This window comes from Cheilinus undulatus, linkage group 21 (genome assembly GCF_018320785.1).
Source record: "Cheilinus undulatus linkage group 21, ASM1832078v1, whole genome shotgun sequence".
Classification (NCBI taxonomy): domain Eukaryota; kingdom Metazoa; phylum Chordata; class Actinopteri; order Labriformes; family Labridae; genus Cheilinus; species Cheilinus undulatus.
Window position 1 is genome coordinate 33549514 of NC_054885.1, and position 19282 is coordinate 33568795.

At 39.7% G+C, this 19282-nt stretch overlaps 1 protein-coding gene across 2 annotated transcripts in view; it reads left to right on the forward strand.

The window, feature by feature from the left end:
• cep112 (centrosomal protein 112) overlaps nucleotides 1-19282 on the forward strand; it is a 211097-nt gene that overhangs the window by 85538 nt on the left and 106277 nt on the right. For both annotated transcript variants that reach the window (XM_041816932.1, XM_041816933.1), the window contains exons 18-19: nucleotides 2780-2870; nucleotides 11706-11813. In XM_041816932.1, the coding sequence (XP_041672866.1) occupies nucleotides 2780-2870; nucleotides 11706-11813 (199 nt within the window). The remainder of the gene's footprint in view (nucleotides 1-2779; nucleotides 2871-11705; nucleotides 11814-19282) is intronic.

Genomic DNA, 19282 nt, shown 5'->3' on the forward strand with positions numbered 1-19282 from the left:
CACATTTTTCAATGCTCCCTCTTTTTCAAATCATTTAAATATGACAACCAGCCTTGTCCTCCACCACCCAATGTGTGCCTGTTGTCATTTTGTAATAGCTCTACTTCTAATTGGTTTCAAGTCTCCCCCACTGGCCAAGAAGTAATTCTTTCCTCCATGGGGGGTAATCATCCATTCAGTAATTTACAAGCAGGCAGAAAAAAACCTACTGTAAAAAAAACTTCACCTAGTCAGTCATATTCTCTCCTCAACATTGTCATCTTTGTGCATTCATCAGAAGAAGAAGAATCCCTGCAACAGAGAGCTGAAAGCTGCAGAGCAGATGTGACTTTACTCTGCAGAGAAATCTGCTTCAGTTTGTGTTCGAGTTCAAAGGTGAACAGTTTCAAATTCTGAGTGAATTTCTCTGAAAATGCAGCGCTCCAGTTGGCTTGGTTGTAGGGTTTTGCACCCCACAGGCTTTGGCTCAGTTAGCTCAGTGCTGGATTTGGTCATATCTTAACCAGCTGGTCGAGTGTCTGTGTCCCACAGTACCAGTGCTAACACATCTGACACCTATGGTACCGAATTACAACACAAATATTGGTGCATCATTTTGATAACCTTCCAACCCAGTGAGACCCCCCACCAGTCCAGAAGAAAGACAGAGCAATGTCTCTGCTCTGCTCTGTCTCTGAGGACACAGCTACATGGACTGTTTTGTCTCTGTTGCGATGTCAGTACTTCAACCTCATACATAAAAAGTTACATCCATTTCCTTTAGTTGTGAGTTCCATTTACATCTTTCAAAAATATTCCCAGAATAATTTTTTAACATACCAGCACAGGCTTTATTCACTCATCCAGTTTTATTACACATTTTTGTCTCACAAGTATTGATTCAGGCACTATTTAGCCTATGCTGCTGTTTAACCCTAAAGAGTTCCTTTAATATCCTGACACAATTGTCCCTAAGGGCAAAAAAGGTCCAATTCCCCAAAACTGTTTTAAAAATAATGTACAGTACTGTGCAGAATTTTTAGGCATGTCTAGGCCAAAATTTGAGGCTAAGGCATGAAATGGTGAGTACGCCCACCTTAGGGTCCCATTGGGCAGGAAGGAGGATTGACAAAACCCAGGTCATGCTCTGGATGTCTTTGTACATTACCAAGAGCATGGGAAAATAATCTGATGAAAACAAAACAAAAACCACAGCTTTAGTGCGGAGTTACGGGTAGATGTTTTGCTTAAACATAGCCTAGGGTACCATTAGGGCGGGTAGTAGGGTTGCCATAACCCCCTGGTTGTTGTGTGTATGTTCTAAGCATCTGAAAACTGTTGGTGGTTGCTGTGCGTATTACCAGAGGTGCAAAGGCATGGACCTTGGCTGCTGAGCGACACATGTACATGTCAAATGTGTCAACACTGACTCTGCTTCAGCCTGAAATATACATATCAAATGTTTATTATATTTTTGTGGTTTTAACCATTTCAAGTCCAGTATTTTTCAAAACTCCACTGTTTTTTAATAGAAAAAAAACTCACAAAAACTAAAAAAAAAACACAATACACACACAAAAGCCCACAAAATAATCTTAAAATGATAAAAGAAAGCATGGCCGTGTACAGGATATGCTACATGGCAGTAAAATATAATGGAAACACTAGTTTGGGGTCAGTTTTAATGCAGACTTTAATATTTTTGATAGTATACCCAGTTGGAAGGTTTCTTATACTATGTCAAAGTTTAGTTCTCATATTCATATTCAAGCAAAAAAGGGACTTGCACTAAATGTTCCTGCATAATTTGAATCAAATCACATTGTAAATCGAATCACGACCTTTAAACAATTAAATTTAGGCAATCAGTGGCCTACCTATCCCAACTAATAAGGAGTACCTAATAAAGTGGCTAGGAATTTTATTTTTTTATTATGTAGTGTGATAAGTTAAGATGTGATTATTGCAAATGCACATATTGTGATAAGGCTGTGCTGTTCAGCCCTAATAGTAGGCAAGGATGTTGAACCTCAAATGAAATCACATGTTGCTGAAATGTCTTCTTAACTTTACGGTAAAATCAGAATGAAGACCTGATCACTACCTGCCTGAAAATCCCTCTATGCAAATTCCTAGGCTGTTTCCAAAAACAACACCTGTATACTCGTCTTTCTCCTCCAGCTCTGTCGGTCTTATCCGTACACCTTCCATCCATCCTGACACGTGCTCCTGTCCCTACACACCCCCCCGTGGGCTGGATTTGACAGCTGATTGGTATTACTCCTTACGATGTTGTGGCTGCGTACTCTCACCTGGGTGCTGACAGCCGACCATATCTGCTGTCCCTCCTGTCAGCCCGCTCATCCTGCAGCGCTGTGACCTGACATTTGGCATCAGTTGCAGCCGTATGAACCCACATTCACGGAGGTTATACAAGGAGGCAGTGTAAAATTATATGCTAAAAAGCTTCCACATCAACCCACTTTTCTAATCAAATCAAAATGACAGAAATAAAAATGTAATCAAAAGGTTCTTTTGCCTTTTGAAGTCTGTTTTCAGATATCTGCACAATTAAGTGGAAAACAAAGTCATGCACTGAGTTCAGCTCGCTTCTATATCCATCTTTATATTTTCTCTCTTCCTTTTTCATCCTACTTGCAAGTACTTTGTAAAGACTGTTTGAAAAGTTTTATAAAAAGAGAACTTCTCAACAAAGCATGTCTGGATTCCTGGTCCTCAAATGTATTTCTACGGCTTCATTTACTTATTACTGTCTGTGTCTGTGTGCTTGGTTTTGAAGGGAGATGGAGAGCCAGCTGGACCGAGCCAGGGAGAGCCAAAGGCAGCAGATCCAGCAGGCTGATATGGCATTGGAGCAGTTCAAGAAACAGGTGGGGCTCAGTTCTTAGAAGGCGTATACTGACATGAAACTCCAGGCCTGATTCACACACACAAACAGACACAAATATTTCTAGCCCAAAAAAAGCAATACTTGTTGAATTCAAAATGCATGTAACACACCTGGTTTCTGTTATTGGTGTGCATGCTGTATAGTCACTCTCTGATGAGTGACTCATGGCGTTCTTTAAATCTAGGGATGCTAGATCTTTTTCTACCAGAACTGATCGTCCATGAGTCAGATTGGCCAACACTGATAGCGGTTATTTCTTGGGCTTTTGCCTTTATTAGATAGGACAGGAAGAGAGAGACAGGGAATATGGGGAGAGAGTAAGGGTGGACATGATCCAAACATGCGCCGAGACTGGGAATCAATCCCACGACCAGTGCATTGAGGACTATAGTCTCAGTATATGGGCACCTGAACTACCAACTGACCCAAACCAGATCCCACCAACACCAGTTCCGATCATATCTTGTGTTTATAGCGTCTGGTTGAGCAGTTGTCAGTCTACTTAGCTTTGTAATGCACCAGGACCTCCTACAGGTGGCAGCATGACCATATTACGTATGACAAAAGCCATTCTTATTCTGTTAACAAAATGGTTTATTTACTTTATTCAACAGAGCAATACAAATCTTCTGAGAGAGCAATGCAACAAGGAATTTATGTGAAGCATTTATGTGAATTAGCATAACTGCTAACAGGATGAAAAAACAGTTTAATCTACTCAATAGACTTAACAGTAAAGGGGAAAATCTAATGAATAGAAGGCAATAAGGGCCTGCATCCACTAACATTGCAAGGCCAATGGATTTACCAGGTTCCATGTTTATCCTCATGTGGTTTCATCTTCCAAAGCTCCAATCTGAACCTGATCTGAGAAAAGACGGATCAATCAGTGTCATTTGAGGAGAATGAAGAGGTAGCTACAGTCAAGGTTTAGTTGTACTATCAAAACTAAATCAGTAGCTCAGTCTGTAAGGACTTGGGCTGGGAATCACCAGTTCAAGTCCCAGTTGGACCATATCTGGACTGGCCTGGTAGCTGGAGAGTTGCCAGGCCACTTCCTGAGTACTGTTGAAGTGACAGTGAGCAAGGCACTGAACCCCCAACAGCTCCTGGCAGCGCTTCAACAAGAGCTGCAAGGCTATCACTCTGACATTTCTCCATTAGTGCTTTCCATGGGGATCCTGTTTGCCCATGTGTATTTGCATGTAATTCAGCCTATGTGTGTGTAACATGCTCAACACTAGAGTGTAAATTGTAAATATCCCTTCAGGGATTAATAAAGTATGACTTCACTTTTTATAAAAGGGTAAAAAAAATTACATTGGAAGCTTCTCTTGAAGTAAAAGATCTGCTCTGCAAGAAATTAGTTTCACTAACTGGCTCGACTAATTATTAGCAATGATAGCAGCTCGTGTCATAATAATGTGTATGATAATTTCATATCATATTATGTTGTTAGCTGAAGGTAATTAGTTTTATCTCACCGGATTCAGTATGGATGTCAACATTGTTCTACAACACATGGGACCTTTCCACTATGACACCGATCCAAACCAAACCATGCTGATTTACTCCCATCACCAGTCAGGCCATACTGGACTATGCCAACAAGAATGATGACTTCCGAAAAGAATGATTGTGCTCCAGAGTAGGGTCCAAGCGTGCCCACCCTGCCTCCACGCATGCCTCGTTGACATCACAGAGGTTCATCATCATTCAGAGATGCCTGGCAGACTTGTTAAATTAGCAACCGCTGTACCAAACTTTGAAATACTTTTGGACAAAAGCGTGGACAGGCATGATGTGAGTGGACAGCTAAGTCACCAGTGCTTCTTCTTTTCTTCAATGCTCTCTGAGGGGCGGCTATTTAACGTCAAAGCGCCGTGTCATGGCCTCGAACGGGTAGCTCGGTTGTGGTGGAAAAGCAAATCCTCTGTTGCGGATGGCTGTCGTGCCTGGTAGAGCCAAGCCACTCCATTGTAAAGGAAAAGCCCTATTAGCGAACAAGACCTGCTACAAAGTTTAGTGGCTCTTATGATTTGAATGGAGGAGGAAGACTTTGGACGACTGACCTACAGCAGCAGAATACTATTGATGTTATTTACTTATTATTTTTCAAGCTCAAATCAAAGGTGCTGCACGTCAGTTTTATCTTATTCACAATAATGAATGTTTACTGCTTATTGGCTATAATTGCACAGTGCTTCTCTCAGCTGCTCACACCAGAGTATTATCTGTATGGTAGGTGATTGAATAAGTCATGAGAAGCATTCATTCTGATCTAAGTATCATATATTTTTAATGAAAATTGACCAACAATAATTGTTTCCTAGATAATTTGGGCCTCTGTTTTTTAAACAGTTGCATATTTGCACTTTTACCCTCAGCCTCTTACGTTTTACAGCTGGGTGAGTGAGCGTTTTGACAGGCAGTAACCAAGACAATGCAGAGGCACACACATATACACATATTTAGGAGTTTGAGAAACACAGCCTGACCACAGATGCAACAGGGCGCCTTGCTGGCTGTGCATGGATTCTTCCGACCTTATGTCTTTTAGCCTCCTGCTCTCTCTCTCTCTCCCCTCCTCTTCTTCATCATCTTTTCCTATAGTGAAAAATGTATAAGCGAGAACCCAGCACATTATCATCCCGAGGCTATTTTCAGGACGTTTAGTCATTCCAAATGAATAAAATGAGTTATAATCCTGCTCATTAAGCAGGTGCACACATCCCTCTGCTATCACACGCTGACCTCACTTCCTTGTCGTGGGCATGGCGTGGGATGCTCAGGTTTGGATGGAGAACAGGTCATGTGCATTAAGAAACCAGACTAATTAGTACATCAGGCCAGCCTCACGATCAACTCCGCGTGGGCTGCAGCTCATTGGAAGAGTTCTCCGATCGATGCTGTAAACTTGTGATGCTGTCTCACAAGTCAGTTTGGCTATAGGCATTTTTGTTGAGCATCTCTGCCTATACTGCCTGTGTGCTGTATCGACAGCGCTGAGAGAGGTCCTGAGTGTTTTAAAGGGCTGCATGTTTAGGAGATTAGCAAGTTTTAGTCACTGATTAGTGAAGTTTTTTTAGGCTAATCGGTGTGGCGGGAGAACATGTAGTGTGAGAAAGTGGGAGTGTGTGTGGGAGGTAAATTTATGCATGCATGTTTGTTGTAGGCAAAAACATCATCTTTATTCTCCTACAGTTGATTTAAAATGTTTTGCTTGCATTCAAAAGTTAACGAAAGGGAGAGAAAGCAACCAAAGTCAAAGGATCCAGTAGATGTGATGACACCTGCTCAGCCAGGCTGAGCGGCAACACATTCTGAGATACCGCAGTCTGCTTAATGGGGAACAGACAAAAACAGAGTACTGTGATTAAATCAGGGATATTTACACTCCACTGTGGGTGATTTTAGACCCTTTTTAGGAGTACTTAAGCACCCTAAATTTAATCTCAGTGCCCCTAAAATAATCATGACTTGAGCAAGTTCCCCTCTAGTTTTTTTTTTTTAGAAATTGACAGAAATTTTGCAAACAATTGCTACATTTTCAAAGATGTTTCATACCCAGAAGTCAATGATGTGAAAGGGTAGGTTATTTAATGAGATAATATTTAATTGTAGCCCCTATAACTTATCAGACACACAGTTTAAAAAAAGTAGTTGTAGTACAGTTTGTTTGATTTGATTCAATTGTTGAGTAGACTTATGATAAGGTTGGAATTTAACTTTTTCATCTGCCTGCCACTTTGGTGGGTTCAAAAATAGTTAGCACAAACATTTTTACCAGCCAGTCTATCTGAACAAGCAACATCATTTGATAAGATATAATATGGTAATCAAGGCTTTTAGTATTCAAAAGATTTGGTGCATAAATGATCCAACTTATTTTAAACTTTGTTTTTGATCAACTTGTCCTTTATACTTCCATGCAAATGTTTGCTGTGCTTCCACATGGCACTGTAAATTCATACAGCACTCTCTAGAATTTGTGATTTTGTGTTATTTCTACAGTCTTACGCAAAGAGTCAGGCCTTCTTTAACTACTTCTGACACATCTTTAGCAGATACACCAGTTGCACTGGAGAGCTTCTCTCATATGATACTGAGTAAAACAGTCACAGCACACTGCTGCCTTAGTGCAATAATAATTGCTGTGCAATAATTGCACAGCCTGATATTGCAATTGCAACTGTGATGAGATTAATTTTGCAGGACTAATCCAAATGCATAATTTGTTGTCTTTAGATTCTTACCTACCTTAGATAATCTTATAAGATATATTTTACTGTATGGTTAACCTGCTGAAACTTAAAATGTTACTTTAAGGGAGAAGGGAGAAAGGAGTGGGGTTCTGATCATATTCATCATTTACTGAATACTTGTGATAGCTTCTGTGGCATCTTGTGGCTTTATTAATGTCACAGTATGGCTCTAAATATTTCTGTAAATGTAGGTATTCCATCAGCTGAGGATCCATACTGCCCACAGTGAACATCAGCCAAATGTAGTTATTATAAAGACATCAGTTTTCAGCTGAACTCAGGCTGTTTGCTGTTTAATCCCTACTGATTTCTGTCCTTAGTGCATTTCTGCCACTCAGCAGCTAGAACTGCAGAGGCTCACGCTGACTGTGACGTCACGTTTATTCTGTTTATGCAAAACAAAAACTCTCAAATCTTTAAGCTACAAAGAGGGTTAGACAAACAGCTGGGAGAAAAGTTTGCTTTCGAGGAGTAAAAGACTACACGTGTTTTTTCTTTTCTGGGAAGGGAAGTGATCTCTTTATTCCTCCATGCTTTGAAAACGTCTGTTTTGCCATATTTTCCCCTCCTACTCTTTTCTCCTGCTCTCATCCTTCCATCTCTGCTCTCTGCCTCTTTTTCCCTTTGAGCCCCTGGCATCCCAATCTCCAATCTGACTTTATCCTCAGCCCACATAAAAGCCACAGGAGAGAGGAGCAGCCTCTTCTGCATCCCTGTCATCCTCTCCCCCCTCTCCTCGCTCCGTCACGTTCCCCCGTTAAAGCTTTAATGTTGCAGAAAGTACTTCAAAAGAAGTTTTGTACTCCCTTTTTTTCTCCCCATTCTTCCATCGTTGCTCTCATCATCTTCTCCTTCTCTGTCTGTTCATGATGTTATATCTAAGTGGATTATCTGTATTACTCTCTTCTGTCTTTCTCTCATTTAAAAACCAGCATCCCACTTTCACACTGCTCTTAATGGAGAGAGTCTGCCCTATTTCGGTTAGGAAAAGGAAAAAAAGAAGCACCATAAAGAATCAAATCTCTGTTACGTGTTCAGTTCAAAGGAAGCTTCTGCGTTATAAAAGGATTAATCAAAACAAATTTAGCATTTCCTGAGCGTCACACAGAGCAAAGCCAAGATGCAGAAGTATTTCAGTCCATTACAGATCCAGCCGTTGTGATTATCTTCACCTGAACACTAAGCTTAAGTAGATAAATATTCCCAAATCTCTTTTTGTACTAGTTTGCAAACACAATGCCGAAGATAATAAAGATGGTGACTTCTTTTTCTGTAACTGCTAAAGTCCTTTAGCTGCAGTTATTCAACCTGTGAATACGTAAATCTGAATATAAACTACTGATTGTACATATTTAATAGCTTTTATAATATCCTGCTTTGATGAATAAGTTAATATATTGATGTGCTGTAATAACATCATGTTATGATAAGTTTTTACTGTGTTGATTGTATTTCTCCCGTTGGCACTTCATTAATTTCAAATTAAAAGAAAATGTTACCGCAGCATCACTCTGCTGCATGCAAGGTTTTATTATAGAAGTTCTGCATGTTTGAAGAATGCATGCACCAGCTAATGAAATGCATATAGCCAGATTTTAAATGAAACTTTTAGTGCAAAATCTTATTAAAAGGAAGAATGAATACAATATAATATATAAGAGGTAGGTAGGTAAACAACTAGACTAATGCTGTTGTACAGTTTTATTAGACATAAATATTCTTCATTGTCTTTCTCCCCTTCTGCATCAACACATTGTTGCATCCAGGTCTTCCACTGATCAAAGCAGTGCAGCAGGTCTTCTTCTGACGGTAGTGGCTCTTTTCTCAGTTAAACGGTTAAACAAGATTTACGTGTCAGTTAAACGATCATTTTTTATAAACACTGGCTTGAAATACTGGTCTATGATGCTCTTTTAAACTGTAATGAACCTCCCGCCACTAGAGGCTGCTGTAGCTTCAGTTAACAGTTGCTACCCCCCTGTCTGAGCTTTCCCGTGGCACTTCACCCGACGTAAATACGAGAAGCCCAGCGGTAGCTTAGTGGTTAGGAACAGCGCCACTAGAGGCCGCTGTAGCTTCAGTTAACAGTTGCTACCCCCCTGTCTGAGCTTTCCCGTGGCACTTCACCCGACGTAAATACGAGAAGCCCCCGCGGTAGCTTAGTGGTTAGGAACAGCGCAGTATGTTTTTTAAGTAGTAAATGGAAATAAAGTGGTATGTAGGCTGTTGAGGGTTGTACACACATTTAACTACTCAATCAAAGCCACACATTAAAGCAAGATATTAATCCGCAAAGAGGAATGAAGGCTAGCAACGCTAGCTTTTAATGTTAGCAGTGCTGTAGGCTCACATCACACCTGCTGACACAGTGACCCTGTGAGGAAACTGACTGTTCCCTAAGGGTTTTCTCTTCTTTCGAATAGCTGGTTAAATTAAATTTAAAGAGGGGTATTATACTTTTCCGGTTTTTAAAACATAAATATAAAGTCACAATGTAGGATGTCCATACTTCACGCATGCAAATATTCAAACGTAAAAGATAAACGTATGTGGCAGTAATCTTGGAATTAGAGTGTAAACTGATGAAAACAGTTCATTGGAAATCTCTCCGGGAATCTCTCCGAGATCTTCCTGAGATATCCGAGACTTCATGAGACGAGATTTTGATGGAGCGAACTGATGAGGTCATCACAATAGGATCTCCTGACTGGTTCGTCCTTGCTGCTGGCAAAGTGGAACAGACAGCCCCCACAAGGCCTTTTAGCCATTTAGTAACACCGTAATTAAACACTTACCAAACAGATATGTCCTGCTCTGTCCTTCGCTGCTGCTGGTTTTCTTCCCCTTCTCTCTCCAAACTATCAGGGTCAGACTCCAGGTCTAACACCTGCGGACGTACAGTGCTTAACAAATTTATTAGACCACCTGTCACATTTGTCTCAAAGACCATCCAGCATCATGAAGTGCTTTAATGCGGTCTCTTTCATTTTCAATGAGCTCTCCACGTTTTACCATTTTGAACAGGAATGAGGGATTTCAAACTGAATTCACCCAAATTTGAGCCGGCTCACTGGGCTTCTCTGAGAAGTCAGAAATGAACCAAGCATAACATTCAACCACTAAAACTCTTGAATGATTTTGGTAATTACCAATGCTGTTAAATTAGGGCAGCTGTGGCATAAACCTTACTTTGGTTAGGGTTAGGGTGGTCTAATAAAGTTGTTAAGCAATGATATATAAAAATTTGCCATATTTTACTCAGTCGGACTGGTTAATTCAAAGTTTACAAGTACTAGCATAGCAATATAGCCCCATTGGAGGGGGCAGGGACAAAACATTGAGTCCTTCCCCGGCCAGCCTCCAGAAAATCAACCAATCGGAGGAAAGCAGATCCACAGAGGGGGGATTGTTAAAGAGACAGCAGCGAAAACGAAGCGTTTCAGATGGAGGTTAAAATAAGGGTTTTTCAGGACGCCGGTGTGAGAAACATGAGGAGTTTTTTGAGCTGTAAACCATGTGAAGCTACTACGTGGGTATCAGAGAGATGGTGTAAAGCCTTGAAAAAAGGCATAATACCCCATCTTTAAATGAGCGTTTAGCCAAATGTGGGAACAGAAGCTTAGGAACAGTCTCATCTTAAACCCAGTCCTCCAAAATGATCCCCTTAATGTCAAAGAAAACAGTCAACTCGGCCTTGAATTTGGACTTACCTTGTGGTGCTTTCTTCATCCTTGGTGATGATGGTGTTTTCCAATATATTTGTCTCAGGAATGAATTGGAAGACCCAAGTTTCATCACTTTTAATCACTCCTTCCAAAAAATGTGGCTTTACTCCAGAATGTTTCCACAAATTTACTCAGAAGTTTTGGGACAAATTAGGCACACTTTTGTCATGTTCAAATTTCCATGCAAAATTTGCTGTACTGTCCCTTTATCAACAGAGACCATTTCTGCTGTTATTCTTATACTGAGTCATTGATCATTTTGAACTATTTGTTCAGTTTGTTGAATGTTTTCAGAAGTTGTTGATGCACATGGGCACACGTTTACCGTCTTGGACATCCTCTCTGTGGTCACTAAATCCTTTGTGCCATTCAAGCACACGTGTGTGACATGCAGCGTTCCCCATACAGTTACTGTACCAAAAGATTAATCTGCTGTTTTGGCGAACACTTTGTTATCTCTTATGTACATGCAGTGTGGATTATTTTTTGTTTTTTTTTTTCTTCAAGTATCATCAAAATTTCAGAAAAATTATAGCATCACAGTTTGGTCAAATTAAAAAAAATTCAGTTAAAAGATGTGTAGTCCATAAAAGCCTATTAAAAATTACTGCATTTGTATGGAATAATCTCCCATATTTTTTCATATTTCATTACACTTTGCAGAAAGGAAGAATATTATAATGCCAGTTTCTTTACGTTTGATTCAGCCCCAGTCCCAAAGTGGCTTCCATAGGCATAGCCGTCATTAACAAAAATATTTCACACAGAAATTTGACAATATTTCTATCAGTTCCTTTAAAAGTTGTAAATTTGCTCTTTTAACAGATGGAGAAAGTGGAGGAGGACCTGAACTGCTCCAAATCTCTGCGGGAGAGTCAGGCTAAAGAGTTCTCGCAGCAGTTCGTTGCACTGAGACAGAAATATGAGCAACAGGTCTGTATAAGTCTCAACCTTTAACAAACAATGTGTCTGACATGTCTTTATCCACCTTTATCTGCATGTATGAATCACCCTTTTGCTTTCATGCTCATGATGTCGCCCTGGAGGAAGATTTTTCTCCTTCATCATTATCACACTGTTATCCTCTTTTTATTACCAGTGTTCACTTGGCTCTCTGGAGCCAGCAGAGAGGACTGACATCCATTTGTTTTAGTCTTGTTATTCCTCTCCATCTGCTCCAGCTGATTAACTTCTCATGATAAGACGCACGCTTTAGATTAAACTTGGATTGCAGGTCAGTAAATATCTTAAACGCTGCCAATTGAAATTTAAAACAATCTGTACAGCAGATGAGACGTGCTCTTATCATCACATCTCCGTCGCTCTTCTTCCATTAGGAGTCCAGAAACTGTTTTCCCACTCTCATTGAAATCTAGCTTTCTGATAGGACGACATGTCTTATAGGAAATTAAATTAGATTAACTGTGGAAATCGATATTACAGCAGATAATAGTTTTATTTCACTTAGACGAGCCTGTTTTCAGGATCCAATTCCACTTAAAAGTAATCGGTTAGTCAATTGAAAGAAATTGTTAAACACGCTGATAATCATTTGACCGTTTCAGGCACTTCCCAGACAAAATCGTCAAAGCTTTTCTGGTTTCAGCTTTTGGAACTTGTAATATGGCATTTCTTTGTTGTTTGAGGCTGTAAATGGAGCTTCTTCATGTTTCTAATTTATCAATTTATACAAAAAATAAATGAGAAGAGAAGCAGTTTCTTATTTGGTAGGGTGAACAAAGCTCTTGAAAGAAATCTCTTATGGTTCAGGAAATTTTTAATTCCAATCATATTTACAGTACATGTATATTTTTTCTTTATATGGCAGAAATTACAGCTTTTTCCCTCTCTGACTTGATCATATTTCTAAGTGGCTGTGTTTCTGTGATATCTCCCGCACAGTCGGAAAAATCTAGTATTTCAATGTTTTACCTCTATATTCCAAAACCTGTCAAATTTATTTTGAAATCCACTTTTTTTTAATCTTTTTTGTTTCTTGATTTTAAAAAAAGCGAGAATAAAGACAATAGGTACTGAAAATCCAGAGATTAGTCAGACCATATTTGCCTTGATTTAACTCCCAGTATATGTGTGTCTAAGTTTGCTGCTTCTGCTCATACCACGCATTCTTTTACCATTATAACTGACATTGTAATTATGTCTGTGTCACTGGCTGCTCCTGCATCACACGCTGTGTGGGACTGTATCTACATATACCATTAATGCATGGCTGATGTTCGTTTCAGACCCTAGACAGGCAGGAATGAGTTTCCTTAACCCAGTGTGTAGACTCACAGGCATACACAAACAGAGCAAGTTCACAGAAACATGTAACACATGGAAGGTAGTTATACAAAATTGAAAAAACAACATGTTATTTACAGGTATTAACCGTGGGCACTGCACCAAACAGTTCAATATTAGATTGAGAATTGTTGCATTCTAGTGAATATGCGAGGCTTGATCCAAAGGGACAACTGGACTCGGTTAAGGTTCTTGATGATGTTTTGCTTCTCCTCCAAAAGGCTTTATTACTGGAAGTGACTAGGGCTAGAAATGTCAGTCTTATTTGTATAGCACCAATTAATAACTAAAGTTATCTTAAGACACTTTGCAAACATGGCAGGTCTAGACTGTGCTCTTATGCTGTTTATATGATAATGAATACCCAACATTAATCAACATTTAGGCCTTGTCCACACAGAGACGAAATGATATATTTCCTTTTCGTTTTGAAAAAGTTTTCTGTAAACACGGGATCGATTCAGGAAATGTCCACACAAGTACGGATCCACTGAAAATGAATGAAAACGCTGTAGTATGTATGCCAAGCCTGTAAGTGGCGCTGTAACGCTGCCACGGAAATGCACCAAAAGAGAGAAGAAGATTACAGAAAACCGCCACAAACTTTCTCCTAGTTGCCCTCTGGTTTTTCTCTGCAGTGGATTTAAGAACATCTGGTGTCTGCTGTTCTCGTTGGTGGTAAAGGAGCATCAGATTTTGCTGTAAAAGCCGTAATAAGCTCAGAAGCTTCTACAGTACGAACACAGTACTGTTATCCGCCATTGTTGTTTTGGTTCGACAGCACATGAGGTGTAGGTGTGCTACATCATGTGTGACGTAATTGTTTCAAGAAAGACGCAGTTGGCTGCCCACACAGAAACGAAACGGTAAGCTTTTACAGAAAAAACGCTGTTTCCATGTGGATGAAATGCCGATACGACAAAAAACATTTGCGTATACTCCTGAATTCATCTACACATGGACGGGGCCTAAGCAGTGTTTGACAGACAGGAACCTTGAGCAGACCCAGACTCATGTTGAACAGCTATCTGCTGAAGATGTACAACAGGAATATTTTGGCCAAAGTCACTTGTAGAACTGAAGAAAACTTTTGAAGGAGAGGCAAAACATCTTCAAGCACATTGACTACGTCTAGTGCTCCCTTTGGATAAAGCTTGAATACCATGCCCCAGACAAATAAAAACCTCAAGAGACATTGTGGATGTGCAGTACCTGTAAAAAGTATTTAACCCTTGGATGTTTTACCCTTTTATTGATTTTAAAAATCAATCATGGTCAATATCTTTTAACTTTTTTTGACTTAAACCTACAGAAAACCTCTTTAATGTCAAAATGAAAACAGAGTTCTACAAAGTAATGTAAATTAAATCAAAATGTATAATGTAAAATAAGTGATTACAGTGACTTTTCTTATTCAATAGAGGTGCTTGTAGTCTCATAATTAGTGAAATGGGATCACCTGAGTGGAGTGAATGTGTTACAAGTGATTGTAGTATAAAAACGCCTGTGTCTGGAGGGTTGGTATTTCTTGCTACCATTACACCATGAAGACAAAAGAACACTCCAAGCAACTCAGAGAAAAGTTTATTGAAAATTAAAAGTCAGGGGACAGATACAAAGTAAAATCCAAGGCACAGAACATCCACAGGAGTTCAGATAAATCCATCATCAAGAAACGGAAGGAATATGATACATGTGTAAATTTGCGTAGATCAGGCCGTCCTCACAAACTGATTGACTGAGCAAGAAGGAGACTAGTGAGAGAGGCCACCAAGACGCCGATGACTACTCTGAAGGAGTTCCAAGCTTCATCAGCCGAGATGGGAGAGACTCAGCATACAGCTGTTGGCCGGCTTCTTCACCAGTCTAAGCTTTGTGGGGGAGTGGCAAAGAGAAAGCCGCTGTTGAAGAAAACTCAGATTCAATCTGGACTAGAGTTCACCTAAAAGCATGGAGGAGACTCCGTGGTCAAGTGGGAGAAAGTTCTTTTGTCTGATGAGACCAAAATGGAGCTTTTTGTCCACCAGACAAGAGTCCAAACACTGCAAATCAACACAAACACCCCATCCCCATTATGAAGCACAGTGGTGGCAGCATCATGCTGTGGGGGACATCTCTCAACAGTCAGCCCTGGAAGGCTTGTAAAGGTTGAGGGTTAAATGAATGTGGCAAAATATGGGAAAATCTCGGAGGACAATGTTATTCAGTCTGCAAGAGAAGACATTTATTTTCCAGCAAGACAATGGCCTGAAGCATACAGTAAAAGCTGCACAGAAATGGTTTAAAGGCAACAAGGTGAATGTTCTGGAGTGGCTGAGTTAAAGCCCAGACCTCAATCTAGTAGTGAATTTGCGGCTGGACTTTAAAGGGGCTGTTCACGCCCAACCCCCATGCAATCTGACAGAGCTTGAGCAGTTTTGCAAAGAAAAATGGAGTAAAATTACAGTGTCCAGATGTGCAAGGCTGATTGAGACCTTTCCACACAGACTCAGTGCTGTGATTGCAGCCAAAGTTGACTCTACTAAATACTGACTTGGAATACATACCTCTTCTATAATGCCCTAGATTATCAAGAATAAACATTAAATAGGAAGTGACTGGATGTTAATTTTAACTTCAGTGTGATGGTAGCTGATGGTAACATGAAATTGGATGTGACTTCTCTGTGGATTGTAAATGTCCCACCGTCTTTGCAGTCTCTTTTAATATAATCAGTGGTCAGAATCTCAACATTTATATGATGAAATACCTGAAATAACAGAGCATTGATAAAATGTGATGTTGCAGGAACATGGCCACAGAAGACATATGGTCTATTAAAACATGATGTCATAATCCTTGTGTAGATTCACCTGCCAATGAGCTGCTTTAAATGTAGCTTGTTAGCTAACACGTTCACCACCGAGCCTAAGTTAACTGTAGAAATGATAAACTTTTAATTCTTTCTTTTTCTCAAAAAAAAAAAAAGATGTTCAGGAGTTTGTACAGCACTAACAAGTGAAGCATCACTTTTTCCCATCTTTTCCCACAACATGACTGATTTCCATCCACCACACTAGCTCTCAATCTGCCGGTTAATAAGCATGCAAACACTCGTTTCCAGACCAGATGGAGTTTGCACTGCGTGTAATTTGCTGTAAATAGCTTTAAGCTGAGGATATCAGACTATTATTTCCAAGTAGTAGAGAAATGGCACTCTGTCATTGATTTTCTCCATGGCTGAACTCTTGTGGTTGTTACTGTGAGAACATTTATGGTGAAAGAATCGCAGTCTTACCAGAATAAATAGGATGTATTCTGCATTCATTTCACTGAAACCTTTTTAAAATATCCACCTAAAATGAAGTCTTAAAGGTGAAATACAATGTTGGGTTTGTTCTCACAGAGAGGGTTGTTGTCATACAAACTAAGCAGTGCTGTTTGAACCATAACAAGTATGGCACATATGCACAAAGAACTTTTTTATCTCTCTGTAATGATCCAGTTACTCTGACAACTCATCAGTGTGTTTAGAGCCAGCTATTGAATATTGCTCTGAGGAATCATAAGTTCTGTCTCATGTAAAAAACAGGTTAGAAATCAAAGCATTGCAAGAAGTATTCAAGTGACGATTATCATCTGCTACTACAGAGTGGGGGTGCAGCTGACAGATGAAGAAGGTTAGCAGCACATCAGGAAGGCTTTTGTCTTTGAGATTAAAACATATGAAGACGAAGGGCCTGTCTTTGGGATGATGTTGATATGAGTCCTGTTGACATTACACAGTGAGATGGGTGGAGAAAAAAAGGATATGCACATGAAGACATGCAATTATTCACAAGTTACTGTGAGCAGTTATTTTTTTCTTGTGTTCATGCTCTTGCACTGTGCTTTTCTTCACTTGTGACATCAAGCACTTTGTGTTCACCCGCGCTCTCATGCCCGCACCACAGAGGTTGCGTCACAAGATTGCAGGGACTGAGTTTGTCCATTCACATTTTCACAAAAGAATATTTCCCAAAGGGCAGCTTGAATCAAACTTTTAAAAGGCAGCTGTGTAAGAAGGAGTCATGTTCGCGCTGACCCTCGTGACCGTCCTGACAGTGCTCTGTGACGTGACGTAGTGAGGTTAAATGACTGGTTGGGTTCATGACATTTACAGTCGAGGAAAATTTCAAAAGCCTCGCTCTTTGGTTGTTTGGTTGTGTCAAACCAAAGTGATAAAGTAGTCTTGTTTATAGACATGAATGCGGTTGGTGCTGTGCGTTATCAGATATATATTTTCAAAGAGGTCAGATAGGTAAAATGTTGTTTAAATTGTGAAGTTTAATCATTAAAGTCCCAAAAAGTCACACGAGCTCCAAGGTCTTTTGGTTCTTCTTCACTGCTCTAAAAACAGTAGCTCGTGCATGCAGTGTTTTCCAGCAGCGAAGAAGAATGAATCTATGGTTTATAGCGCTAACATTTAGCATGGCTTAAACAAAGCAAAATATAACGCTAAACCAAACGAGCATGAACTTGTGTACTAGCCGATACCAATACCTGCATTTTAAGTAGTATTGGATGTATATCTGATACTGGTATCGGAATCAGAACAACCCTACTGTTTGATACCCTGGCACCAGAGTTTTGAGTAATTTATTATCACCAGCTGTTGTCGAACTCCTGCATACTGTCTCTATAGCGGTGGCTCTCAACCTTTTCAGCCCGCGACCCCTAAAATAAAGGTGCCAGAGACCGGGGAACCCACTGTACCTGAAGGTGGTTGAACACAGCCATGAACAATCAAGAATAGTCATGTGTAGACAAGGCCGCCCGCAAGGGGGGATAAATGGGAGAGCTCGAGGTTGGCAAAGTCATGGTCAGTTGTAAAGTTAAGCTGTGATATCCGTATTTCATATTTAACCTGAATAATAACAACTCTTATAAAATAAACATTTTGTATTGTTTTGTGCCAGAGTAAAAAGCCTTAAAAATGTAAATCACTTTTCTTTAAAACAGAATGAATATGGGTTAAATTGGCTAAAATAGGTGGGGTAGATAGGTGACATGGGATTTTGAAAGTAGCAGTAATGGGTTAGGAGTGGCGGATAAATGTGCCAAAAAATAAGCAAACTATTGCAAAAATGGGCCTAAAAAGTGGTTAAAGGGGATTAAATAGTGGCTGAAATGGGTTTAAGGTGAAAGAAAATAGGCAGATGGGTTGAACTGGCAAAAATTGGCAAGAAAAGTGGTTAATAGTGGCAGTAATGGGTCAAACGAGGCAAAAATAGGCTTGGAATTGGTTTAGAAGTAGCAAAAACATGCAGAAAAAAAGTGACGGAAAGGGTTCAAAATGGACAACTATGGGTTTTAAGTGGCACAACTGTGTTAAAATTGGCAAAATTGGTGTAAAGTGGCAAAAACTATTCTTAGTTTTTAAACTTTCGCAACCCCCAAGGGGGTTCCAACCCCCACATTGAGAACTGCTGGTCTATAGGGCAAACAAAACTAGCCTGGAACTAGCACTAGCACCAGCTCGGTCGAAAAGGGGCAACATTGGAAACAATTGCAAAAAGTGAGTTTTCTCAAATGTTGCCAACCTATTTGTGCAATTAAGACAATGCTCTCACTCTCTTGTTGAAAAATATGGCTAAGGATAATTAAGCTGTACCTTTTAATACACAGATTATTAAATTGAAGCATTTTTAAACTCATGATATTGAAGAGTATTGACAGTTTTGATGACCCGAATAGTTGACTAGCTCATTGAAAATGGTATTGCACAGATAAGATATTGTAGATATTGAAGGAGTTTGTCTGAATTTTTTTTAAACAAATAAATAAAAAAAAACAATATTTGTTTTATTATATTATTTTGTTATTCATATTTGTTCTATTTTAATTGTGGTGGCATCAAATAAGTCTCTGTCTCTTTTAATTTTACTAGGATCTTTTTAACGTTTATAAACTGGAGAAAATCTGCAGAAATAATATCCATATATATTATGTATCAACACTCGGATATTATATATACTGATATGATTTGTGGTCCTCATGGCCCAGCCCTGCACACAGATGCTTGAATCCAGACTCAGCGCCCCTCGCTGGCCATGTTCAGTTTTCAACCCTACAGTGAG